The sequence below is a fragment of the Schistocerca piceifrons genome, chromosome 3 (genome assembly GCF_021461385.2).
Source record: "Schistocerca piceifrons isolate TAMUIC-IGC-003096 chromosome 3, iqSchPice1.1, whole genome shotgun sequence".
Lineage (NCBI taxonomy): Eukaryota > Metazoa > Arthropoda > Insecta > Orthoptera > Acrididae > Schistocerca > Schistocerca piceifrons.
Window position 1 is genome coordinate 552,516,490 of NC_060140.1, and position 27,603 is coordinate 552,544,092.

Consider the following 27,603-nt stretch of genomic DNA (forward strand, 5'->3'; position numbering starts at 1 on the left):
GAAAAAAAAGCATTGCTTTCTGAAATATTGCTCCTTTCTCAAATCAAACTGTCTAACAAGAGAGTGTGTATAAACCATTATATGACACTTTACATGGTGTAGTTAATAACTTTGCAAAAAAGGTAATCACAGATTACGCAAAATAATTGACTAAATATATGTACATCCTGGACAACAACATGGTGAATGGGCTGTTAGAAATCAAGCACACAATCTTCACATAAGGATTTAATATATTATGCTCAAGACTGGTGAGCTGGGGTTCATTTGGATATGGAGAAGTTCATTTGTCAGCTCAAAATGCATAAGAAAATATTTCACTAATATGAACTACTTGTGATTTACATTCATTCTTGCTTTTTCTCAAGCTATCTATATCTAAACAGACCTAATATTGAATTTGTGCCCAAATCAGCAACACCAATCCCGACAAATATACCACCAAGTGTTAAGTGAACTGTTCACTGTCAATGCAGTTTTAATTGGAAAGAGAAGGCCATACACGAAAAAGAGACAAAAGTCTATTTTGATGACTCATGAGTATCTTAAAGGGTACAAAACACTGAACCAGTAAATGTTGTTGTTGTTGTTGTTGTTGTTGTGGTCTTCAGTCCTGAGACTGGTTTGGTGCAGCTCTCCATGCTGCTCTATCCTGTGCAAGCTCCTTCATCTCCCAGTACCTACTGCAACCTACATCCTTCTGAATCTGCTTAGTGTATTCATCTCTTGGTCTCCCTCTACGATTTTTGCCCTCCACACTGCCCTCCAATGCTAAATTTGTGATACCTTGATGCCTCAGGACATGTCCTACCAACCGATCCCTTCTTCTAGTCAAGTTGCGCCACAAACTTCTCTTCTCCCCAATCCTATTCAATACCTTCTCATTACTTACATGATCTACCCACCTAATCTTCAACATTCTTCTGTAGCACCACATTTAGAAAGCTTCTATTCTCTTCTTGTCCAAACTATTTATTGTCCATGTTTCACTTCCATACATGGCTACACTCCATACAAATACTTTCAGAAACGACTTCCTGACACTTAAATCTATACTCGATGTTAACAAATTTCTCTTCTTCAGAAACGCTTTCCTTGCCATTGCCAGTCTACATTTTATATCCTCTCTACTTTGACCATCATCAGTTATTTTTCTCCCTAAATAGCAAAACTCCTTTACTACTTTAAGTGTCTCATTTCCTAATCTAATTCCCTCAGCATCACCCGACTTAATTCGACTACATTCCATTATCCTCGTTTTGCTTTTGTTGATGTTCATCTTATATCCTCCTTTCAAGACACTGTCCATTCCGTTCAACTGCTCTTCCAAGTCCTTTGCTGTCTCTGACAGAATTACAATGTCATCGGCGAACCTCAAAGTTTTTATTTCTTCTCCATGGATTTTAATACCTACTCCAAATGTTTCTTTTGTTTCCTTCACTGCTTGCTCAATATAGAGATTGAATAATATTGGGGAGAGGCTACAACCCTGTCTCACTCCCTTCCCAACCACTGCTTCCCTTTCATGGTCCTCGACTCTTATAACTGCCATCTGGTTTCTGTACAAACTGTAAATAGCCCTTCGCTCCCTGTATTTTACCCCTGCCACCTTTAGAATTTGAAAGAGAGTATTCCAGTCAACATTGTCAAAAGCTTTCTCTAAGTCTACAAATGCTAGAAACGTAGGTTTGCCTTTCCTTAATCTACCTTCTAAGATAAGTCGTAAGGTCAGTATTGCCTCACGTGTTCCAACATTTCTACGGAATCCAAACTGATCTTCCCCGAGGTTGACTTCTACTAGTTTTTCCATTAGTCTGTAAATAATTCGCGTTAGTATTTTGCAGCTATGACTTATTAAACTGATAGTTCGGTAATTTTCACATCTGTCAACACCTGCTTTCTTTGGGATTGGAATTATTATATTCTTCTTGAAGTCTGAGGGTATTTCGCCTGTCTTGTACATCTTGCTCACCAGATGGTAGAGTTTTGTCAGGACTGGTTCTCGCAAGGCCGTCAGTAGTTCTAATGGAATGTTGTCTACTCCCGGGGCCTTGTTTCGACTCAGGTCTTTCAGTGCTCTGTCAAACTCTTCACGCAGTATCATATCTCCCATTTCATCTTTATCTACATCCTCTTCCATTTCCATATATTGTCCTCAAGTACATCGCCCTTGTATAGACCCTCTATATACTCCTTCCACCTTTCTGCTTTCCCCTCTTTGCTTAGAACTGGGTTTCCATCTGAGCTCTTGATATTCATACAAGTGGCTCTCTTTTCTCCAAAGGTCTCTTTAATTTTCTTGTAGGCAGTATCTATCTTACCCCTAGTGCGATAACCCTCTACATCCTTACATTTGTCCACTAGCAATGCCTGCTTAGCCATTTTGCACTTCCTGGTTATCTCATTTTTGAGACGTTTGTATTCCTTTTTGACTGCTTCATTTACTGCATTTTTATATTTCCTCCTTTCATCAATTAAATTCAATATTTCTTCTGTTACCCAAGGATTTCTACTAGCCCTCGTCTTTTTACCAACTTGATCCTCTGCTGCCTCCACTACTTGATCCCTCAGAGCTACCCATTCGTCTTCTACTGTATTTCTTTCCCCCATTCCTGTCAATTGTTCTCTTATGCTCTCCCTGAAACTCTGTACAACCTCTTGTTCTTTCAGTTTATCCAGGTCCCATCTCCTTAAATTCCCACCTTTTTGCAGTTTCTTCAGTTTTAATCTACAGGTCATAACCAATAGATTGTGGTCAAAGTCCTCATTTGCCCCTGGAAATGTCTTACAATTTAAAACCTGGTTCCTAAATTTCTGTCTTACCATTAGATAATCTATCTGAAACCTGTCAGTATCTCCAGGCTTCTTCCATGTATACAGCTTTTTTTTTATGATTCTTGAACCAAGTGTTAGCTATGATTAAGTTATGCTCTGTGCAAAATTCTACCAGGCGGCCCTCTCTTTCATTTCTTAGCCCCAATCCATATTCACCTACTACGTTTCCTTCTCTCCCTTTCCTTACTGTCGAATTCCAGTCACCCATGACTATTAAATTTTCGTCACCCTTCACTACCTGAATAATTTCTTTTATCTCATCATACATTTCTTAAATTTCTTTGTCATCTGCAGAGCTAGTTGGCATATAAACTTGTACTACTGTAGTAGGCATGGGCTTCGTGTCTATCTTGGCCACTATAATACGTTCACTATGCTGTTTGTAGTAGCTTACCCGCACTCCTATTTTTTTATTCATTATTAAACCTACACCTGTATTACCCCTATTCGATTTTGTATTTATAACCCTGTATTCACCTGACCAAAAGTCTTGTTCCTCCTGCCACCGAACTTCACTAATTCCCACTATATCTAACTTTAACCTATCCATTTCCCTTTTTAAATTTTCTAACCTACCTGCCCGAGTAAGGGATCTGACATTCCATGCTCCGATCCATAGAATGCCAGTTTTCTTTCTCCTGACAACGACGTTCTCATGAGTAGCTCCGCCCGGGGATCCGAATGGGGGACTATTTTACCTCCGGAATATTTTACCCAAGAGGACGCCATCATCATTTAACCATACAGTAAAGCTACATGCCCTCAGGAAAAATTACGGCTGTAGATTCGCCTTGCTTTCAGCCGTTCACAGTAACACAACAGCAAGGCCGTTTTGGTTAGCGTTACAAGGCCAGATCAGTCAATCATCCAGACTGTTGCCCCTGCAACTACTGAAAAGGCTGCTGCCCCTCTTCAGGAACCACACGTTTGTCTGGCCTCTCAACAGATACCCCTCCGTTGTGGTTGCACCTACGGTACAGCTATCTGTATCGTTGAGGCACGCAAGCCTCCCCACCAACGGCAAGGTCCATGGTTCATGGGGAGGGAACCAGTAAATGTTACTATTACCAGTAAATATTACTATACAAAATTTTAATTCACTGAAGTGTTCAGTACTACTTTGGCAATTCACCAACAAACTATCACCCTCCAGCCTTAACTTTGACTTCAACCTAAGCTACAGATCAGTATCACATCACATCTACAACTTTGTATTCACATTTATTGTCCTCACCAACTCATAATAAAACTGTCTGCTTCCTACCACACCTAGACTTCAGGATTTTCTACAGATCATTTTGTCAGCACAAACTACATTTCACAAAATTAACATATGCAAAAGAATTCTTGTCAATGTTTGTTCTCTTTCTATTTCCACACATATGATGCAGAACCACAACCACCATTGGCAACAGCAGCACAGTCACCAGCAGCAGCAGTATCCCCAGAATCATTATCATCAGAAACACAGGCGACAAGAAAAGAATCAACACCAATAATAGAAAACACAACATCAACAGTGGCAATAGTAATAGGAGCCATTCATCCCCTTAACAAGACAAGAAGTTCACCACCACGCCATCTAAAGGAGCAGTGAACACTGGAAAACCCATCAAATGGTCATATACTGAGGAAGAAGAAAGCAGAAGTTCCATTCCATCTCACTGATTTTTTGCTGAAGGGCTACAGGAAAACCATAGTAAGATAAGTACAGGTGTAATGCTCTTACATACTAATGTGCAGTCTCTTAAGAATAAACTTAATGAACTACAGTATTGGCTGGAAAACTTAAACAGCACTGTGATTTCAATAAATGAACACTGGCTTAGCGATGATGAACTAAAATTAAGTGTACCATTTGGATACGAATTGGCAAGCAGCTACTGTAGAACATGTATTAAACATGGTGGTGTATCTGTATATGTTAAAAAGAGTGTGAACCTAATCTATGAAGTTATAGATGTAAGTGGACTGTGCATACGAGATGGAATCCAAAATTGCTGGGACTCGTGCTGCCATCTAGAGACTAGGAGTAGTAGATCTTTGCACTACTAGGTGCCGAGGACTCCGTATCTGCTGAGTCAGTGTGCGGAGTGGCATTCAGCTGGGAGGACGTGTTGCGTGTCCACAGTGATTTCCGTAATACTCTGTGTTTGGTGTACGGCGATTTTACGATGGATCGGCGAACACAACAGCGCATTTGTATCAAATTCTGTGTGAATCTCAGGGAAAGTGATTCAACAAATGTTTGGGAGACAGAGCATGAGCCATATACGTGTGTTTGAGTGGCAAGCTGCATGCTCGGTTCAGGGCAAGCCGTACAGATGTCGAAGATGAGGCTCACACTGGAAAGCCCGTTAGCTGCAAAATGCCAGACATTGTTGCCAAACTTCAACAACTGGTTTGTGTGAATTGATGTTTAACCATTCAAGACCTTGTGGATGAAGTGGGTATTGGTTACAGGCATGTCAATGAATGTTGACTGATGAATTGGGCATGCATCGTGTCACTGCAAAAGTTGTGCCAAGGATCTTGACTGCCGATCAGAAGGCACAGTGTGTTGAAGTGTGCACAAACCTTCGTCAGACCGCATCTGATGATCCACCCTCCTTGTCACAGGTTATCACCAGTGACGAGAGGTGGATTTATGGTTATGACCCAGAGAGAAAGCAACAATTGGCCCAGTGGAAGCGCCTGGGCTCTCCGAGACCCAAAAAAGTGAGACAGGTGAAGAGCAAAGTGAAGAGCATGCTCAAAATTTTCTTTGATACCAAGGGAATTTTGCACAAAGAATTCATCCCACCCACCCAAACAGTTAATTCCACGTACTACTGTGACGATTTGCAGTGGCTCCGTAAAAGCGTGCGGCGACGACGGCCCGAACTTTGGCATCAAGGGAACTCACTGTTGCATCACGCCCTGTCACATGTCCTTGCTCACCAGGACCTTTTTGGCAAAAAACAACATGGCAGTTGTACCACACCCACCGTATGCGCCAGATTTGGCACCTTGCGACTTAGCACTATTCCCAAAACTGAAACTCAAGTTGAAATGCCGTTGGTAGAGAGGATTCAAGAAGCATCGTTGGTGGTGATAAACACCCTCAAAGAACAGGACTTCCAGAAAACATTTGACCAGTGTCAGAAGTTCTGGGACCGGTGTACGTGCGGATGGGAACTACTTTGAGGGTGATGGTGACCATTAATCCAAATGTAAGGTTTTCAACAGATGGCAGCACCAGTCCCAAAAATTTTGGATAGCACCTCGTAGAAGCAAAATTTAAAGCTGCAGCCATAATGTTGCCAAACCAGGAAATTTTAAAAGCTTCAGTATACTGCCCCCCAAAACATAATGAAGACCAGTTTGTGGAGCTTCCAGAGAACCTGATACTGTTGTTACTCAAATACAAAAATTACAGAATACTAATATTTGGTGATATCAATATAGACATTAGGTTTAAGAATAGAAAGGTTGATCACTTGCTAAATACATGAAGACCCTTAACTTCAGTTGTGTAAATGACAAAACCACAAGACAGGGAGCATGTCTAGATAACATAATGTGTAATTTTCATCTAAACAAAACAGAATACAGCATAATCAAGCTAGGCATTTCAGATCATGAGGGACTATGGCTCAGAAAAACTCTTAACAGTAAAGCAACTGAAACTTCCACAGACCGTAGAAAAACTACAAGACCAATTAATGAATCAATGCTAAACAAGATGATAAGTAAATTGAATTTAATAAAATGGAATAAAATAATAGACACTGCAAATGCAAATGAATCAACTAACAAATTTCTAGAACTGTTAACTGAAAATTTTGAAGCATGTTGTCCTAAATGATGTAAGAAAATATCAAAGCTAAATCATTACACCAAACCCCACATCTAAGTACAATAAGAATCATAATAGGTCCAAGCACAATAATGCTGACAAGGAAATGTACATGGAAGTGAAAAAGATTTACAGGTCTGAAATCAAGGCAGCTAAGTGCAAAGCAAACAATACATATATACTGAATTCAGTAAATAAATGCAAAGCTGCATGGGAAATTATTAAAACAGAAACTAACTGTGATGATAAAGATATCAGACCTCAATCAGATAACAGCATAATGGAGAGTGAGTAAGGCAGAGGCACTGTTGCCAGAAATGAACATAAGCAGACACACAGCTTTCACTGGACTTGTGTAATTGAGAAGATGGTCAATGAATCAATAGCTAAGCTCAGTAATTCTAGAGCAGAGGATTGCTATGGTCTCTCAAATTATGTTATTAAATATATCAGAAATCAAACTGTAATGCCATTGACTAAAATAATCAACAAAATTTTAAATGAAGGTAATTATCTGGAATGTTTAAAAATATCTGTAGTTTAACCAGCACATAAGAAAGAAGATACAGCATCGCCAGACAACTATCGACCAATATCACTTATACCCATAATATCAAAAATAATAGAATACTGCATGCATAAACAGATGAGTCAATATTTTGAACATAATGATATACTCAGCTCGGCGCAGTATGGTTTCAGATCCAGCCTTTCTACAGTCAAAGCAGTTGAGAGCATGGTAGCAAAAATATACAATTGTTTTGAAAATAAAGATCTTATCTGTGCAACACTGTTGGACCTCAGGAAAGCTTTTGATATGGTGTCCCACAATACTCTCGTTAAAAAATAAATAAATAAATAAATAAATAAGAAGAAGAAAAATACTCTAGCACTATGGAGTGAGAGAGAATGATCCATGCCTAATGCAGTCATACTTGGGACAATAGAAAACAGTTAGTTAAGGTAAATAATCAAATGTCAGCATGTCTCCCAGTTGTAAAGGGCGTACCTCAAGGATCTGTTCTTGGACCTTTCCTTTTCATTATTTATAAAAATGATTTGCCTGCAGTTGTATCATGTGATGCAGTGCTATATGCTGATGACACAACATTCATCACATGTGATACCAATCTCGAAAATGTGCAACTCAGCATGGCAGTGGCAAAGGAGAGGTGCACTACTTGGTTTGAGACAAATTTACTGCAGAAGAATGATAATAAAACTGAAGCTATTGTATTCAATCTGAATGCTCCCAGTCATGATAACAAAACAGTAAAATTATTAGGATTTTATAGAGATCAAAGGCTCAGCTGGGATATCCACACAGGGAAGATATGTGGCAAATTGGCATGTGCCATATATCTGCTGTACAAGCTGAGGAGCAGTGTCAGTAAAGAACTTCTGTTATATGCACATTTTGCATTCTTCCATTCGCACTGATTTATGGAATACTATTATGGGACAATTCTGTTGGCTCAAAATTGGTGTTTAAATGGCAAAAGAAAGCCACATGGTGCATAGCAGAACTTAGCCCATTGGAAACATGTTGAGATTATTTTAAGAAACTAAATATAATGACAGTGTCTAGCCTGTATATTTACAACTGCCTTGTCTTCATTAAAGAGAATCTGAATAAATTTGACTTAAGGAGAACAGTTCACGACCCTAACATAAGAAGTGGACATACAATTAATATACCATATGCTAGGCTTGCAAAGACACATAACAGCTACAAATGTCTTGGTCCTGTCTACTTCAATAAAATAGCTATCTGAAAATGCCTACACAGTGCCAGTAAATAAATTTAAAACTAGTCTATTGAGGTGGATCAAAAGTAAAGAAATTTACTCTGCTCAAGAGTTCCTTGAGTACAATATGTGACAAATGACCCATTTTCCTTGTGAGAATGAACTATACATTAACTGCACACCATACATACACCACACTGTGCAACTATTTTATTACTGTTTCATGAACTTATTGTTAATTATCAGTTTGATTATTTATTTGTCATTCACTGAACTATATAGTTCATTTATCTTGTAATTGATCAATTAGGAAACTTGGGACTAGTGTAGCAGGGGATACAACCCGTCGGCTTTGGACAATGACGTCACAAGTCGCCAAACGAGAAGCGATTCTTCTTAGTGTTGTAGCTCCCTTCAGTAGCTGATAAGTGTTCTTTGGCTTTTTTAAAAAAAAAATCTCACGAGATAGAATAAACAGATCCACTTTATTAAGCAATCAATAAAAAAACGAAACTGAAACATAACAGCAAAAGCGAAAATGGTAAACTGCTCTCTGCCGACTTGTGACGTCATTGTCCAAAGCCGACGGGTTGTATCCTCTGCTACACTAGACCCGGATACTTCTTGTTGTTATTGACATTTGCACAAATACCGTGGAATAAAACATTTTTATTTGTAAACACATCATAGTTGATTTATGGAACAAAGCAACATTTGGTACTGGTAGGTTTGGAAGGCCACAAAAATTTACAGATTTGTACAACATATAGCAACTATCGTATGTGAAAATTTGAAATCTTGCCCTTTTTTAAATAAGTTCAACAATTAAAAAATCCTGCAAGTAGCATTAAAGTTTTCTCGATAATGTATCGGTGCCAAAATTAAAAAACAGACATTTTAAATATCGTGTTTGTTACTTACGTTCTGTAACTTAATAAAGCAAATTGTGTAAAGAGAAAAATTTATCGTCAGCCAATCTTAAGAACAGTCTTCGAATTTGTTTTTTCGATATTACACATGTAATTCTTCACTACAGTTTTGTAGTGAAGAATATTAAGGATGACTGTTGTTATTTTCGCAGCGCTGCTGTAATAGCGTACCCTTGTAATTTACAATTCGAAACACGTAAATGGGTCACGAGGAGTCATTTACATAACTCGGTAAGAGAACCATAACTTCTTACCTTATTCTTTCTTTAAGGTCTCCTAATGCACTATCATATAAGTCTGTATCTGTTAAACGACGGCCAGCACGAATACAATCACTATCTTCAGAGTAAAAGCGCGTCTCAATGTCAGTTGCTCCCTCAAGGCTCGCCCAGTGTCTGTCAATTGCCGCTTTTCGGGAAATTAAATCATGATGTAGGTGATCAATTGCTCGCACTCTACTCTCTTGTTCTAGCAGAGCAAAAAGGTCATATGGCCGTCGCAAATGGAATGCTGAATCAAGCTTAAAGAAAAAAAGTGTGTTAGCTGAAATGCATTTACAGTTACAGACATATTTTATTACCGTATATCAGCACACCAACAACAAAAGTATCATTGTGTTTGGGATCTGTAGAACTGTCGGTATTTTGCAATATTTAATGATATATAAACCACTGTGTGAAACTTGACTTCTTGAACGATGTTATTTTAGATATACCTGGGCCTGTATACGTCCATTTTCGGTCACTACCCAGTGAGTGACTGCGAAACAGCGTGTAAACACACTGTAAATTACGACCAACAATTTCAAGCCAACCTCGACCATTTTAAAATGAGTATTTCAGCAAACACATTGTATTGTCACCTGCCCGATTTGTTTATTTACTTTACAGAAACCAATACAAGCAGTGGGGAGGAAACTTGTCAGGTTTGCCAACATTCGCATCACATGCAGTACTCACGATGCTGTGGTACTGTCAAATTGTTCCAGTTCAGAGACAGCTTGTCTATGTAGCATAACTTAGAACCTTGCAGGTTTGATACACAATATCTCTGAGCAGTATAGTTGACACTTTGACGTTTGGGAGCCCACAGGCGAGTGACGGATCAAAGTAGCTCTCTGATTAGCAGACACCGAATAATACTTCTGCTAGAAAATGACAGAGAGTCAAGTTCGTCAGAATTTTCACAAAGATAGTGAAGATGCCATTAATAAACAAATAAATATGGAACTTTATGCAAGCTATGTGTATTTGTCAATGGTTAGTACAGAGATCAGGTAATTCGTATATTATAACTACTTTTTTAGGAAACGGTTTTAACAGAATTCTAGACAAATGACTTATGACATTTTTAGTTGCAGAATCTTGTCCGAAAGACTGCAGCATGAGTCAAACGTGCAATTACAGTTATACCCCTAGCGCGTAGTGCGTAATGTATACGTTTAATTTTACAAAACTGCTTGGTGCGTTAAGGAAATTACAAACTTTACAGAAGCGCAATTACAATAACAGTTAATATGGTTTCATGGCACATGAAAGGTTTGTGCACTACGCACTATAGCGCGCTAACGTCCAACTTCCAATTAGTGTGAAAAAATTATCAAGTACGCCAAGCTATAGTACAGAGGTAAACAGGTCCTGTTGAATGTCCATAACAATCTGTTTTTAGCAAGCCAACTTCGAATAGCTATTATTATTTGTATTTAATTTAGCGAATCGTACAGTTTTGTGGTGCCAGTGCTGCAAAAGTTTACTACTTATGGAAGTATCAATATTCCTATATTTTACCTGTTAAATCACTTGGTGCGAGACAATTAAGAGGCTTTTCTTCTGCATCATCATTAAAATGCTTATGGAACACCAACATGGAGGTAATTTTGTATACCCTAAAAACCATAATTCAAAATTCAGATTCTACTTGCCATGAATTAAAGCTGAAAGTTTTTATTGTCTCAGACTTACACTAAGTGAGGCTGCATAAAATTACCTCAGTTTACACATTTTAATAAACCAGTAATGAATAGTTTTATGATTATCCTCTGCCTGTTCTGTCTAGTGCTTTCCCTTAAAAGTGAAGGTATCTTAGCATGGTGGATACTGATAGGCATAATCCGTATCACTTCAGGAGGTGGTTACCTTCATAGTCTTGGATGTTATTGAATTTAGCATTTGTTAAAATTCAGGAGTAAGTAAGAAACATGTATTTTCTTGTTTCCTCCAAAAAAAAAAAAAAAAAAAAAAAAAAAAAATCCTGCCCCAAGATACAGGCCTCCAAAGATGATACTGTGAACACCATTTTAAAGATGTGAATTTCAGATTTTTTTAAAAAAATGCTGTATTCTTTATCAGTTCTAGATATTTTATTGGAGTTTTTTTTATTTGTGAGATAATTGCTTTATGACGCAATGGTATCCTCCATTTGGACATATTTGCCAAAGGTCTTTTACTGTCACCTTTTGAATTATTTTTATTATAATTAAGAGGAAAAAAAATTAATTTATCAAAAATGGCAGTCCAGAACAGTTATATTTTTTTCTGTTGATTAGTACCATGTGGTACTAAATTCTTTGTATAGGAGAGCTTCCACTTTTAAGTTGGACAGGTTTTATTTATTTATTTTTTCCCCCCCAAGAATAGTGTAGGTCTCCACTGAAGTTGTTTTTTACAAACTTCTTTCTTACAATGTTTATTTTGTTGTCTTTGTTGCAGTTATTTCTTATCACTTTCTTTGTTGCAGTTATTTCTTATCACTTTCTTTGTTGCAGTTATTTCTTATCACTTTCTTTGTTGCAGTTATTTATTTCTTTTCACTTTCATTTTTGCAGATATTTCTTACATTTTGTTGTACATACATCAAAAAAGTTCATCACCTTGGTTCTGAGAGTGCTGGAACCTGTACAGAAAATTGGAATAGAGATCAGCATGAACATCATTTCCACCCTTTTTATTTCTTATGAAAATCACACATTGCATGTTGTACCACCGTACTGCAAGACCTTGAGAGGTGGTGGTCCAGATTGCTGTACACACCGGGACCTCTAATACCCAGTATCACGTTCTTTTGCATTGATGCATGCCTGTATTCATTGTGGCGTACTATCCACACGTTCATCAAGGCACGTTTGGTCTAGATTGTCCCATTCCTCAACGGTGATTCGACATTGATCCCTCGGAGTGTTTGGTGGGTCACGTCATCCATAAACAGCCCATTTCAGTCTATCCCAGGCATGTTTGATAGGGTTCATGTCTGGAGAATATACTGGCCATTCTAGTCGAGCAGTGTTATTATCCTGAAGGAAGTCATTCGAAACATGTGCATTATGGAGGTGCGAAGTTTTGCCTGTGAAGATGAATGCTTTGCAAATATGCTGCCAATATGGTTGCACTATCAGTCAGAGGATGGCATTCATGTATCATACAGCTATTATGATGCCTTCCATGACCACCAGTGACATACGCTGGCCCCACATAATGCCACCCCAAAACAGCAGGAAACCTCCACCTTGTTGCACTCACTGGACAGTGTGTTTAAGGTGTTCAGCCTGACTGGGTTACCTCCAAACACATTTCTGACGATTGTATGGATGAAGGCATATGCGACACTCATCGGTGAAGAGAACATGATGCCACTCCTGAGCGGTCTATTCGGCATGTTGTTGGGCCCATCTGCATGGTGCTGCTTGGTGTCATGGTTGCAAAGATGGATCTCGTCATGGACGTCAGGAGTGAAGTTGTGCATCATGCAGCCTATTGTGCACAGTTTGAGACATAACACGACATCCTGTGGCTGCACGAAAGCATTATTCAACATGGTGACATTATTGTTGGGGTTCCTCTGAGTCATCAATAGGTAGTGGCAATCCACTGCAGTAGTATCCCTTGGGTGGCCTGTCATCGACAGTTCATGTCTCTCTGTATCTCCTCCATCTCCGAACAACATCGCTTTGGTTCACTCTGAGACACCTGGACACTTCCCTTGTTGAGAGCTCATCCTGGCACAAAGTAACAATATAGATGCAATTGTACTGCACTATTGACCATCTAGGCATGGTTGAACTACAGACCACAAGAGATGTGTACCTCCTTCCTGGTGGAATGACTGGAACTGATCAGCTGTCGGACCCCCACCGTCAAGTAGGTGCTGCTCATGCACGCTTGTTTACATCTTTAAGTGGGTTTAGTGATATCTCTGAACAGTCAAAGGGACCATGTCTGTGATACAATACGCACAGTCAACGTCTATCCTCAGGAGTTCTGGGAACTGAGGTGATGCAAAACATTTTTTGATGTGTATAGTTTGTCAGTTTCTTTGTCGTGGTTGTTCATTGCATGTTTCTGTATTGTAGTTGTTCAGTGCTAATTTGTTTATTGAACAGGCTTCTATTAAGCCTGAGACCTCCCAGTGAGTTCTGTGTTTTCATGAAGAATTGGGCAGTTGACACAGTTACAGTGTGTTTTGTGAAAAGGACTGTTTGAAATGTCTTCTGACTAGGGCCACAGGAGAGTTAAGTAAGCTGACTATTTGCATATCCATAAAAGAGTGATATATAAGGCAAACAAAAAAACACTTTGTTCAGGTTGTGAATAAGTGTTCTCATTTGAAGACTCAGTATCAAAGTTAAGATGTTTCCAGTGACAGCTTTTTTGTGTTGTAAATGTTTTGACAGAATAACGACGACGATAGTATATGAACAAGGTGAAGCCTCCCATGGTGCAGATTTTGTATCAATAGACAAAGGATTGAATACCCTGAATCAATCAATTACAAATGTAGGTGTTAGTCCTGTTAAGAAACTGTGGTCAGTGAAGTCGAGTCATAAGCTCTATGCATCAAGAAAGCACAGAGAAAATACTAAAGCTATATGCTGCAGGAAAACTGACCACACTCTTCAAAGTAGAAATTGCATCTTGAGAAGAAAATGAACCAAAGCACTCTTGCACCTCTTGCCAGGAATTTTTCACGAATATCAATTCAGCTTTTGAATATTGTGCATTCTCCAGTGAAATGGTGCAAGTTTTAACTGTTATTTCAAAGACGTTTTCAAACAAAAAAATTTTGAACGATGTTCCATCAGTATCAGAGTACATAGTAGACAAATCAAGAAATGTGAGGTCTGTAAAAGGAGTCTTTGGAAGACCAGATCTCTATTATGGTCATCCTGCAGAAGCAGCTCAAATTCAAATAGTGCAGTCATTTTATCTGGAAGATAAATGGGACTGTTCTCGCCAAAGTGCCAACAAAAAAGTCACTATAACTGTAACAGTTGGAGGTCAACAAGTTGTGAAAATGAAGAGGTACATGACAAACAGTATTAAAGATTTTTTGCAATTTATAGGAGCAACTATACAACTTCACATATTGGAAGCTCAAAATTTTAGCAATATGACATAAGTGGGTAGTTCCACGCGCACCTAGAGATGTCTCTTTATGTGTCTACAGCACGAATTTTGAACTTTGTGTGGTAACTTTGAAGAACTTACTGGAGAACATGACATAGGCCTATGACACCTTGGTTTGCCATGTGAAGTCATTAGTAGTCTGTGGCATAAAGCGAGAGACTTGTTTGTGTCAAGAATGTGGTGACTGCCCTGGAAAGGGAGGACTGTCTTTACAGGCACTTGCCCTGGAAAACATAGCAGATAACCATGCAGAAATTACATATGTGACACGGGAGGAAAATAAACTAATTAAGAAAACTGTTGCCTTTGACAGTTTCATTGATGAACTTGGTAAATAGGCAGTGAAAGCAGTGACACACCAGCATCTGAAGAAATTGCAACGACAACACATTGCAGAAGTGAAAGGTTGTGTACAGGCTGAAGAACTATATTTAGTGCTCCACTGTGATTTTGCTGAGAACTGGAGTGTAATTCTTCCCCAAGAAGTACAAGGGTACTATTGGAGTAATGACCAGGTTTCAATATTTATAGGAGTGACATATTTTCAAAACAAGACCACAAATGTTGCAGTTGTAAGTGATGAAACAGGACATGAGTCAGCACATGCTTTGCTAGCAATGCACAAAATTCAACTGCAAACAGGAGCAGAGAAGATCATCATTATTTCTGATGGTGCTCCTAGTAATTTTAAAAATAGTTACCAGCTGTTTGATTTGAGTAAGTCACTTGTGCCAGCTGACTGGGTATACAGTGCTGCTGGTCATGGGCAGGTCCCCTATGATGGTGTAGGAGATCTGCTGAAGCACCAAGTTACAAAACCTAATCTTTCCACGCCAAATACAGCTGCGATTCAGAATGATAAGTATTTGAAAGTCATGAAATCTTACACATCCACAGCTCTCATTCTTTTGTCCAAAGAGGAGACTGGCGAATTCTGTGAGCAGAAAAAAGAAGAATGGTCCAAACAAACTACTCCTGTGAAAGGAATTCAGAAGACACATTTTTGGACTCAAAGTGATGGGCGAACTCATATTGCACACACTTTAAAGAGCAAGAAAGAAGAAATTTTGTTCATTCGGCTAACACCTCAGAAACAGCAGAGTAACATTTAGATTCACAACCTGAGAAGGAGGATGTTTGTGGGCATGTGTGTATGATGGTGACTGGTATGGAAATGGAAATGTCGTGTGGCTAGGGCCTCCCGTCGGTAGACCGTTCGCCTGGTGCAGGTCTTTCGATTTGACGCCACTTCGGCGACCTGTGCATCGATGGGGATGAAATTATGATGATTAGGACAACACAACACCCAGTCCCTGAGCGGAGAAAATCTCCGATCCAGCCGGGAATCGAACCCGGGCCCTTATGGATTGACAGTCTGTCACGCTGACCACTCAGCTACCAGGGCGGACTGGTGGATTGCAGAGATTATAGACACCAGTTATGAGTTAAACAAAACTGTAGTGAATTTTATGCTACCACATGGACCACCTGCTGGATATAGGTTTCCAGATGGACAGCAACAATGCACACAGGATGCTCATTTCCTGTTCACAATGTTTTGGCGATTGTAAGTGCTCCAGTTCCTATCGATTCAACAGGAAGGCATCACTCTATATCGAGGGAAGATACTGAAGCAGTGGAACACATTTTTAGATCATTGACTGGCTAATTTCAGCACAAAACAGAGTGCACAGAAGTTGTATAAACTGAAACCTTTGTCTTCGCACCTTTCACATACATTTTGGAGCCATTTAAAATGTTTGAAAAATTAGTCTCTTACTCATTTTTTAAAACTAAAATTATGTTAAATGAGACTAGGTTTTGATTTTTATGTGCCTGTTGTGTGATAATAAAACAGGTTTTATGCATGGCAAAAATTTCAATTGTTTATAAAACCTGTTCAACCTAAAAGTGGAAGCTCTCCTTTTCATGGAATGTAGAACTATTAAAATTTTATGGATTGGCAGTTTTGGGAAAAAAAACCATAAATTATAAAGTAAGTTCAGAATGATATTGTAAAAGAACTTTGACAGATAACCCAAATGGAGGCTTTCTTTGTAATCATAAAGCAATTATCTTTCAAATAAAAAACCAACAAAATATCTAGAACTGTTCTAGAGATACAGCATTTTAAAAGTTTTCCAAAATTTACATCTTAAAAATGTTATGTGCAATGTCATCTTTGGAGGGCTGTATCTCGGAGCAGAATTTTTTTTTGAGAAAACAAAAAAATGTGCATTCCTTACTGAGTCCTTCATTTTAACATATGCTAAATTCAATAACATCCGAGACCATCATGAAGGTAAGATTTGAATTGATGTGGACTATGCCATTAGTGTTATTGATAGCATTACATTGGTTCCTGTAATGATAACTATAAAACGTATGGCTGAGCATATAGGCTACAACTCAAATATTACCTTCATCTGCAGTGTTTAGTAATGGCATTCTGGAATAATAGTGAGATACTAATCCAGACAACTTGTGATGATAAATATTGATTAGCCTCATTTTTACTAAGGCAAAAGCAGTTTCTATAAAACATTGGATTCCTTGCTGAGATAATGTTTCATTTGTTGTTGTTGTTGTTGTGGTCTTCAGTCCTGAGACTGGTTTGATGCAGCTCTCCATGCTACTCTATCCTGTGCAAGCTTTTTCATCTCCCAGTACCTACTGCAACCTATATCCTTTTGAATCTGCTTAGTGTATTCATCTCTTGGTCTCCTTCTACGATTTTTACCCTCCACGCTGCCCTCCAATACTAAATTGGTGATCCCTTGATGCCTCAGAACATGTCCTACCAACCGATCCCTTCTTCTGGTCAAGTTGTGCCACAAACTTCTCTTCTCCCCAATCCTATTCAATACTTCCTCATTAGTTATGTGATCTACCCATCTAATCTTCAGCATTCTTCTGTAGCACCACATTTCGAAAGCTTCTATTCTCTTCTTGTCCAAACTATTTATCGTCCATGTTTCACTTCCATACATGGCTACACTCCATACAAATACTTTCAGAAATGACTTCCTGACACTTAAATCTATACTCGATGTTAACAAATTTCTCTTGCCATTGCCAGTCTACATTTTATATCCTCTCTACTTCGACCATCATCAGTTATTTTGCTCCCCAAATAGCAAAACTCCTTTACTACTTTAAGTGTCTCATTTCCTAATCTAATTCCCTCAGCATCACCCGACTTAATTAGATTACATTCCATTATCCTTGTTTTGCTTTTGTTGATGTTCATCTTATATCCTCCTTTCAAGACACTGTCCATTCCATTCAACTGCTCTTCCAAGTCCTTTGCTGTCTCTGACAGAATTACAATGTCATCGGCAAACCTCAAAGTTTTTATTTCTTCTCCATGAATTTTAATACCTACTCCAAATTTTTCTTTTGTTTCCTTTACTGCTTGCTTAATATACAGATTGAACAACATCGGGGAGAGGCTAAAACCCTGTCTCACTGCCTTCCCAACCACTGCTTCCCTTTCATGTCCCTCGACTCTTATAACTGCCATCTGGTTTCTGTACAAATTGTAAATAGCCTTTCGCCCCCCGTATTTTACTCCTGCCACCTTTAGAATTTGAAAGAGAGTATTCCAGTCAACATTGTCAAAAGCTTTCTCTAAGTCTACAAATGCTAGAAACGTAGGTTTAAATGATTAATGGAAAATCTCATATAAGATGTGAAACAAATACTAACAAAGAGATAGAGGGGCTGGCCAGTACTTACCTCAGCTCAGTACAGCCGATAGATACATATAAAACAGAACTGAAAATTTACATTCCTAGCTTTCGGAACTTTGTTCCTTCATCAGGGAGGAGAGAGGGGAAAAAAGGGAAGAAGGGAAAGTGGATTCAGTTACTCACAACCCAGGTTATGAAGCAACAGGGAAAGGTAAACAGGGAGGGTAGCAAGGATGGAGGCATGGTTGTCCGCCTCCATCCTTGCTACCCTCCCTGTTTACCTTTCCCTGTTGCTTCATAACCTGGGTTGTGAGTAACTGAATCCACTTTCCCTTCTTCCCTTTTTTCCCCTCTCTCCTCCCTGATGAAGGAACAAAGTTCCGAAAGCTAGGAATGTAAATTTTCAGTTCTGTTTTATGTGTATCTATCGGCTGTACTGAGCTGAGGTAAGTACTGGCCAGCCCCTCTATCTCTTTGTTAGAAACGTAGGTTTGTCTTTCCTTAATCTTTCTTCTAAGATTAGTCGTAAGGTGAGTATTGCCTCACGTGTTCCAGTGTTTCTACGGAATGTTTCATTTATGAACACAGAATTCTGGTATCCAGTCGTCAGAAAAATCATCCACAGTGCCTTGAAGTTCAATAAAGAATTAAATACATACAACGATAGTGTTATAAATTTCCAAAGCTATTTTAACACAGTATAGCTGGAATTTGTTGCACTAAGAATGCAGATAACTTGTCAGTTTTTTTTTTTTCTGGGAAATCTATCCCATGTTGCACAGTATAGTTCTTAATTTTGTCTGCAATCCAAAAATAGGTGTGTTGTAATATTCCATTCTTCCAGCAACCATAGTCTGTAGTGTTATCCAGCTGAGTGAGTTGATCATGATAAGGACTGAACTTCATCCACAAGATTTGACCAGGAATCAAGACACATCAGTTGCACATGTACACATCATCTTGAACTTGACAGAGTGCACTAGATAAGCGTAAATTGAATTCAAAATGTGTTTTTATCCATGCGGGAACAAACTCACTTCAAAGCAAGAGCAAAAAAGAAATCTTAAACCAAACAAGGAACCTTAGCTGAACGGTCAGAAGCCCCTACATGATTTCCAGAACAATAACCACAGGAGACTGGTGAGTGACAATGATGTGCAGAAAATAAACAGCATTATTAAAGAGCACTGCAAGGAATAAGGAGTAGTTTTCATTGACACAACAAATTTCTAAGTGCGAAGTGTCTTGCCAAAGATTCTCTACATCTGAATGGGTTAGGCTCAAAAATGTTTAGTTAGATATTCCCAGATACTTGCAGACAATAAAAAAAGTAAACTAATAATTAATGATAGGGTGAAAAAACTTGGGTAGAAATAAGGCAAAACCATTATTCGGCAAAAAATGTGCTGTAGCCTATAAGTAATAGTCAAAGTAGATATGTCATGCAGTGGAATATAAGTGGCTTAAACACTGATGCTTCAAGCAACAAAAGCTTCAAAATAGATGAATTGTAAATCATTCTGTTAGAATGTGCAAATACTAGTGTTGTTTAGATGAGTGTTGGTTTACTGATGACACAGTTAAAATTTTGAACAAAATGGGGTACTTCAGGTTAGCAGGTAGCTTTTGTGGAAGAAACAGGTCAAGTCATGTGGAGGCTCATGTATACTTCTTCATAGCGATATACATTATGAAACCAGAAAACGTTTTAATAATTGAAATGAAGAATGTGTGTTTAAGAAATGTTGTACAGGAACAATGGACATTACCAGTAAATGTAATGCTTGTCTCAATATATAGAATCCCTGGGAGATCAACAACAGAACTATTCCAAATTTCGAAATGTGCTTGATGATCTCTGTAGAGAAAAAAGGAAAACAATTCCATTAACTGCTGATTTTTATATTGATGTCACATGTAATAATCTCTGTGCTTAGATTCATTGACTTGGTAAAGCAACATGGTTTCAAACTGAATTTCTGTGAGTCTACCAGATACAATGGACAATCAGCAAACTTTATTGACAGTGCTTTAACTTTTTATGTATATGAATATGTGTGTAAATTTTGCCTACATTTCAGTATTTCAGAACATTGTGAATTGTTCATTGTGTTGCAACTGACAGACAGGAACATTTCAAGTGGGAAAACCCATAAGAGATGGAACCTCAGCAAAGAAAACTCATTAATATGAACCATGGACCTTGCCATTGGTGGGGAGGCTTGCGTGCCTCAGCGATACAGATAGCCGTACCGTAGGTGCAACCACAACGGAGGGGTATCTGTTAAGAGGCCAGACAAACGTGTGGTTCCTGAAGAGGGGCAGCAGCCTTTTCAGTAGTTGCAAGGGCAAGGGCAACAGTCTGGATGATTGACTGATCTGGCCTTGTAACACTAACCAAAACGGCCTTGCTGTGCTGGTACTGCGAACGGCTGAAAGCAAGGGGAAACTACAGCCGTAATTTTTCCCGAGGGCATGCAGCTTTACTGTATGATTACATGATGATGGCGTCCTCTTGGGTAAAATATTCCGGAGGTAAAATAGTCCCCCATTCGGATCTCCGGGCGGGGACTACTCAGGAGGATGTCGTTATCAGGAGAAAGAAAACTGGCGTTCTACGGATCGGAGCGTGGAATGTCAGATCCCTTAATCGGACAGGTAGGTTAGAAAATTTAAAAAGGGAAATGGATAGGTTGAAGTTAGATATAGTGGGAATTAGTGAAGTTCGGTGGCAGGAGGAACAAGACGTCTGGTCAGGTGACTACAGGGTTATAAACACAAAATCAAATAGGGGTAATGCAGGAGTAGGTTTAATAATGAATAGGAAAATAGGAATGCGGGTAAGCTACTACAAACAGCATAGTGAACGCATTATTGTGGCCAAGATAGATACGAAGCCCACACCTACTACAGTAGTACAAGTTTATATGCCAACTAGCTCTGCAGATGACGAAGAAATTGAAGAAATGTATGATGAAATAAAAGAAATTATTCAGATAGTGAAGGGAGATGAAAATTTAATAGTCATGGGTGACTGGAATTCGAGTGTAGGAAAAGGGAGAGAAGGAAACATAGTAGGTGAATATGGATTGGGGGACAGAAATGAAAGAGGAAGCCGCCTGGTAGAATTTTGCACAGAGCACAACATAATCATAACTAACACTTGGTTTAAGAATCATGAAAGAAGGTTGTATACATGGAAGAACCCTGGAGATACTAAAAGGTATCAGATAGATTATATAATGGTAAGACAGAGATTTAGGAACCAGGTTTTAAATTGTAAGACATTTCCAGGGGCAGATGTGGACTCTGACCACAATCTATTGGTTATGACCTGTAGATTAAAACTGAAGAAGCTGCAAAAAGGTGGGAATTTAAGGAGATGGGACCTGGATAAACTAAAAGAACCAGAGGTTGTACAGAGATTCAGGGAGAGCATAAGGGAGCAATTGACAGGAATGGGGGAAATAAATACAGTAGAAGAAGAATGGGTAGCTTTGAGGGATGAAGTAGTGAAGGCAGCAGAGGATCAAGTAGGTAAAAAGACGAGGGCTAGTAGAAATCCTTGGGTAACAGAAGAAATATTGAATTTAATTGATGAAAGGAGAAAATATAAAAATGCAGTAAGTGAAACAGGCAAAAAGGAATACATACGTCTCAAAAATGAGATCGACAGGAAGTGCAAAGTGGCTAAGCAGGGATGGCTAGAGGACAAATGTAAGGATGTAGAGGCCTATCTCACTAGGGGTAAGATAGATACCGCCTACAGGAAAATTAAAGAGACCTTTGGAGATAAGAGAACGACTTGTATGAATATCAAGAGCTCAGATGGAAACCCAGTTCTAAGCAAAGAAGGGAAAGCAGAAAGGTGGAAGGAGTATATAGAGGGTCTATACAAGGGCGATGTACTTGAGGACAATATTATGGAAATGGAAGAGGATGTAGATGAAGATGAAATGGGAGATATGATACTGCGTGAAGAGTTTGACAGAGCACTGAAAGACCTGAGTCGAAACAAGGCCCCCGGAGTAGACAATATTCCATTGGAACTACTGACGGCAGTGGGAGAGCCAGTCCTGACAAAACTCTACCATCTGGTGAGCAAGATGTATGAAACAGGCGAAATACCCTCAGACTTCAAGAAGAATATAATAATTCCAATCCCAAAGAAAGCAGGTGTTGACAGATGTGAAAATTACCGAACTATCAGCTTAATAAGTCACAGCTGCAAAATACTAACAAGAATTCTTTACAGACGAATGGAAAAACTAGTAGAAGCCAACCTCGGGGAAGATCAGTTTGGATTCCGTAGAAACATTGGAACACGTGAGGCAATACTGACCTTACGACTTATCTTAGAAGAAAGATTAAGGAAAGGCAAACCTACGTTTCTAGCATTTGTAGACTTAGAGAAAGCTTTTGACAATGTTGACTGGAATACTCTCTTTCAAATTCTAAAGGTGGCAGGGGTAAAATACAGGGAGCGAAAGGCTATTTACAATTTGTACAGAAACCAGATGGCAGTTATAAGAGTCGAGGGACATGAAAGGGAAGCAGTGGTTGGGAAAGGAGTAAGACAGGGTTGTAGCCTCTCCCCGATGTTGTTCAATCTGTATATTGAGCAAGCAGTAAAGGAAACAAAAGAAAAATTCGGAGTAGGTATTAAAATTCATGGAGAAGAAATAAAAACTTTGAGGTTCGCTGATGACATTGTAATTCTGTCAGAGACAGCAAAGGACTTGGAAGAGCAGTTGAATGGAATGGACAGTGTCTTGAAAGGAGGATATAAGATGAACATCAACAAAAGCAAAACAAGGATAATGGAATGTAGTCTATTTAAGTCGGGTGATGCTGAGGGAATTAGATTAGGAAATGAGGCACTTAAAGTAGTAAAGGAGTTTTGCTATTTGGGGAGCAAAATAACTGATGATGGTCGAAGTAGAGAGGATATAAAATGTAGGCTGGCAATGGCAAGGAAAGCGTTTCTGAAGAAGAGGAATTTGTTAACATCCAGTATTGATTTAAGTGTCAGGAAGTCATTTCTGAAAGTATTCGTATGGAGTGTAGCCATGTATGGAAGTGAAACATGGACGATAAATAGTTTGGACAAGAAGAGAATAGAAGCTTTTGAAATGTGGTGCTACAGAAGAATGCTGAAGATTAGATGGGTAGATCACGTAACTAATGAGGAAGTATTGAATAGGATTGGGGAGAAGAGAAGTTTGTGGCACAATTTGACCAGAAGAAGGGATCGGTTGGTAGGACATGTTCTGAGGCATCAAGGGATCACCAATTTAGTATTGGAGGGCAGCGTGGAGGGTAAAAATCGTAGAGGGAGACCAAGAGATGAATACACTAAGCAGATTCAGAAGGATGTAGGTTGCAGTAGGTACTGGGAGATGAAAAAGCTTGCACAGGATAGAGTAGCATGGAGAGCTGCATCAAACCAGTCTCAGGACTGAAGACCACAACAACAACAACAAGCTAAAAGAGGGGGAAAATGGCATTTTGATCATTGCAACTAAAGTGAGAAAACTGTGAAAAATTCCTAAATGGTTTTCATGGTGTCTTTAATGAAACATTTCTATCTAGACTCTGCAGCAATAAAGTGACTAATTAATATGGATCACTTAGGGCATAAAAATTACCTGTGTAAGGGAAAAGCAACTGCACAGAGAATTAAAATATAATAGAGATATTGCTTTCCTTGAATATTTGACTCTTTAAAATTATATTAAAGTTGTCAAGGCAGCAAAACAGGTCACAGATAACAGGCTAATTTTAAACTGTAAAAATAACACAAAAGGCTGTGTGATTAGTCATTAAATATGAGTTATGTGTTAAAGCCTATAACCAAGAAACTTCAAAAATTAACATTGAAGGAAACACTATTGTAAGCCCAACTCAAATACTGGAAAACTTTAGTGAATTCTTTCTAGATATAGCAAAGTCTGATGTAAATGTAACAGATTATCACAACAAAGTAAATCTCTTTGGCCTAAATGAAAACTCTGAACACCTTAACAAATTTTTTAAATGTTTCTGTGGAGGATGGAGAAAATGCAATCCTGGTGTTAAAAAACAAAAACCCTATAGGTTTGATGTATTATATCCACGGAAGTTATTTAAGCAGTACACAAAATTGCAAAATCACTAGTGAAAATAAAAAATGAGTGATTTGAAGAGAGCTCTTTCCCAGAGGTACTGAAATATGCCGAAGTCAGACTACTTTTTGGGATCAAGAGAGGTAATGGGAAGTTACCATCCTGTCTCAGTTCTTCAAGTCATATCTAAAATATTTGAAAAATTTACTGTTGCTCAAATCCAAAACTTTATTGCAAAATATTCTGTTATTCTAAACAATCAGTTTGGTTCTCAGCAAGGGAGAAACACCATAGATGCAGTGAAACAACTCCTTTTATACCATTGATGAATTTCTACTTAAAAACTATTAGTCAGTTCAAAAAGAATTAAATTAGTTGCATAAGTAGGACTAAGTATGGGCTCATTAATGTTAACTCCAATCATGTATACATATCTGTAAACTGGCTCATTCCACATCATTTCGATAAAAGAAGGCTCATTTAAATGACCTGTGCTACAAGTGACTTTCCATAAAGAAGAACAAATAATTGTAGATACAGTTTCTATAACTTTCTCAGACTAATTGACAGAAAATTTATTTTTTGGGTGCAGACTAAATGATGTAATATACAGACAGACAATTGCCAGTACTTATCAGTAAACCTGAGAAAAAAGATGGCTGTCCTCATTGCATGATACTTACCAGAAGACTAATTACAGTTTTGCAGATGAAGGGGTACTCAGAACCAGCATTTTGAATAGTTGCTGCAGTTAGTCAGCAATCACTGTGGAGTAGTTGCACTAACAAGGAAAGCCAAGTGTTGCGTCTCTCCTCTATACTCTCCAAATTGCCAGAAAATTGGTAGTGTACAATGTAAGCATGGTCTGGCAGGGGCCTTGCCACTCTTTGGTGGGTTCATGGTTTGGCAACCACAGGGCCCCAACCGTTACAGCATCTACTCACTTCAATGCTGTATGTATGTCCTCTCACTGTTCTTTTCCCCTCCTTTGAGGAAAATGTTTGGGATGCTTTTGGGAATGTATTCTGCATGTTCAGTAGCCTGGCATTAGAACAGTCCCTCTACTTATTTTTTCCTTATTTGGCATTTAAGGTTCCTGCCTGTGTGCTACTGAATGCCGGGCCATGCATCTGATGCATAACAGGTGACTGGGTATTGTGTAATTCACAGCCCTGAGTCGACAGGGTTCACATGTACCTCAACAGGGTTCTCACATACTCCCAGTACAGGCCAGACCCAGGGAGGGGTGATTTACTGAGCTGCTACCTTCCCAAATTGCCGACTGGTCCATCTGTCAGGTTTTTGGGAGGTGTGAACCATTACCTAAGGCTGCCCCCAGCAATGAGCCAATCATCTTCTTCACAGTCAATGTCTACTAAAGTAAATGGAATGAGGCTAGTGAATCCCACACCCTCCTGGCTGTACCATGATTCCTCATGAGTATGGTTGGCCTTTTTCTTTTATTATACAGAAAGGTGTTGATGCAGTTGCTGGCCCTGTGAAATTCTGGTCTCATTTACACAATGGAACTTCGCTTTTGGAGACTATCTCTGATTCTCATGCACAACTGCTTGCAGCTTTGCTTCTCCATGGCTATACTGTTCATGTTGAGGGCCATCAAATGCTGAATTATTCCCATGACGTTATTTACACTAGGCTGCTTGATGGTCTGACGGAGGCAAAAATTCAAACGTACCTCTCTGATCAGGGCATCATTGCAGGCCATTGGGTGATGGAAAAGGTAGAGGCTTTCTTAGTGCCTACATGCACTCTTTTTCTCACTTTCAATAGAATGGTGATTCCATCAGAGATCAAAGAAGGCTATGAAGTTATCACAGTCTGACCATACATTCTGAACTTGATTCCCTGCTACCAGTGTCATTGTTACAACTACACTCATATGTCCTGTCAACATCCAGCTGAATGTGTAGCCTGTGGCTGAGATGCTCACAAGGATGATTGTACACCTCCTCCTACCTGCTGCAGCAGTTGCAATGGCAACCACGCAGCCTCTTCCTGAGATAGTCCCAGTATCTTGATGTGTGGGCCATCCAGGAGACTGGGTGAAGGAAAAAATGCCTTATCCTCACAAATTTTTGGGTGGTCAGAAACCCTGCATTCCACCATCCAGCACTTAGTGCTGTTCTTGCTATATTTCGCTCCATGAAGGACATGGCCATGCAGACATGCGACCTCAAATTCAGCACCACAGTTGTAAAATTGCCCAATTTTTGGTAGCATCCTCGTCTCTCCTCCAGCTGTGCAACAAACCACCAGACTTTCACCTCACGGGTTGAAGTCATCTGCTACACACCCAGGAGGCTTGAAAAGACAGAAGGAATACTCATGCAAAGACTTTTTACATCACTCCAACCAACAAACATCTGAGTATTCCTCTGCCAGAGAATAAAACAAAGGCAAATGGTCTTCTCCTTCACTTGCGTGGAGATTGTCTTCAATAGTACTGCCATGTGATATGCTCACCCAATATTCCTTCCCATGGCTAGATGATGTTCACATTCAGATGTTGCAACATCTTTCTCTTGCGGGCAAGAAATTTCTCCTTCATACATACAATTGCATCTGGGCAGAGGACACATTTCCGATATGCTGACATGAAGCCACTGTCATAACCATACCTAAGCCCAGTAAGGACAAAATCTTCTTTCTAGTTACCACCCCATTCCTTTCACCAGCTGTGTTTGATGGAATGTATGATTCATGACCATCTGGTATGGTGGCTCAAGTCTTGCATTTTACTAATCGCTGCACAGTGTGGAATTTGAGTGTGCTGTTCTCCAGTTGATCATCCTGTCAATCTGTCAACCCATGTCACAATTGGTTTTCTGTGGAAATACCAGTCTGTGACAATGTTTTCAAGTTGGAAAAAGCCTACGACATCTGTTGCGGGACTGGTATCCTCCATACTGTCTACAAGTGAGACTTCCGAGGCCGCATGCCCTGTTTCCTTCAGAAATTTGTAAAAGACCAAGTTTTCAAGGTATATATGTGTTCTACCTTGTCGGACACATTTATCCAGGAAAACAGTGTGCCTCAG

The 27,603-nt window shown here is 39.1% G+C and overlaps 2 protein-coding genes across 5 annotated transcripts in view; one reads left to right on the forward strand and one right to left on the reverse strand.

Moving 5' to 3' along the window:
* Positions 1-10,262, reverse strand: part of LOC124788088 (tetratricopeptide repeat protein 17) — a 337,226-nt gene extending 326,964 nt beyond the window's left edge. For all 3 annotated transcript variants that reach the window (XR_007016058.1, XM_047255188.1, XM_047255189.1), the window contains exons 1-2: positions 10,066-10,262; positions 9,605-9,870 (exon numbers count right to left, since the gene is read on the reverse strand). Coding sequence is in view for 2 of the 3 variants with exons in the window: in XM_047255188.1 (XP_047111144.1) it covers positions 9,605-9,870; positions 10,066-10,173 (374 nt within the window). In the remaining variant the exon portion in view is untranslated. The remainder of the gene's footprint in view (positions 1-9,604; positions 9,871-10,065) is intronic.
* Positions 10,263-10,438: 176 nt separating this feature from the next.
* Positions 10,439-27,603, forward strand: part of LOC124789921 (soma ferritin) — a 68,525-nt gene continuing 51,360 nt past the window's right edge. For both annotated transcript variants that reach the window (XR_007016188.1, XM_047257441.1), the window contains exon 1: positions 10,439-10,609. Coding sequence is in view for 1 of the 2 variants with exons in the window: in XM_047257441.1 (XP_047113397.1) it covers positions 10,505-10,609 (105 nt within the window). In the remaining variant the exon portion in view is untranslated. The remainder of the gene's footprint in view (positions 10,610-27,603) is intronic.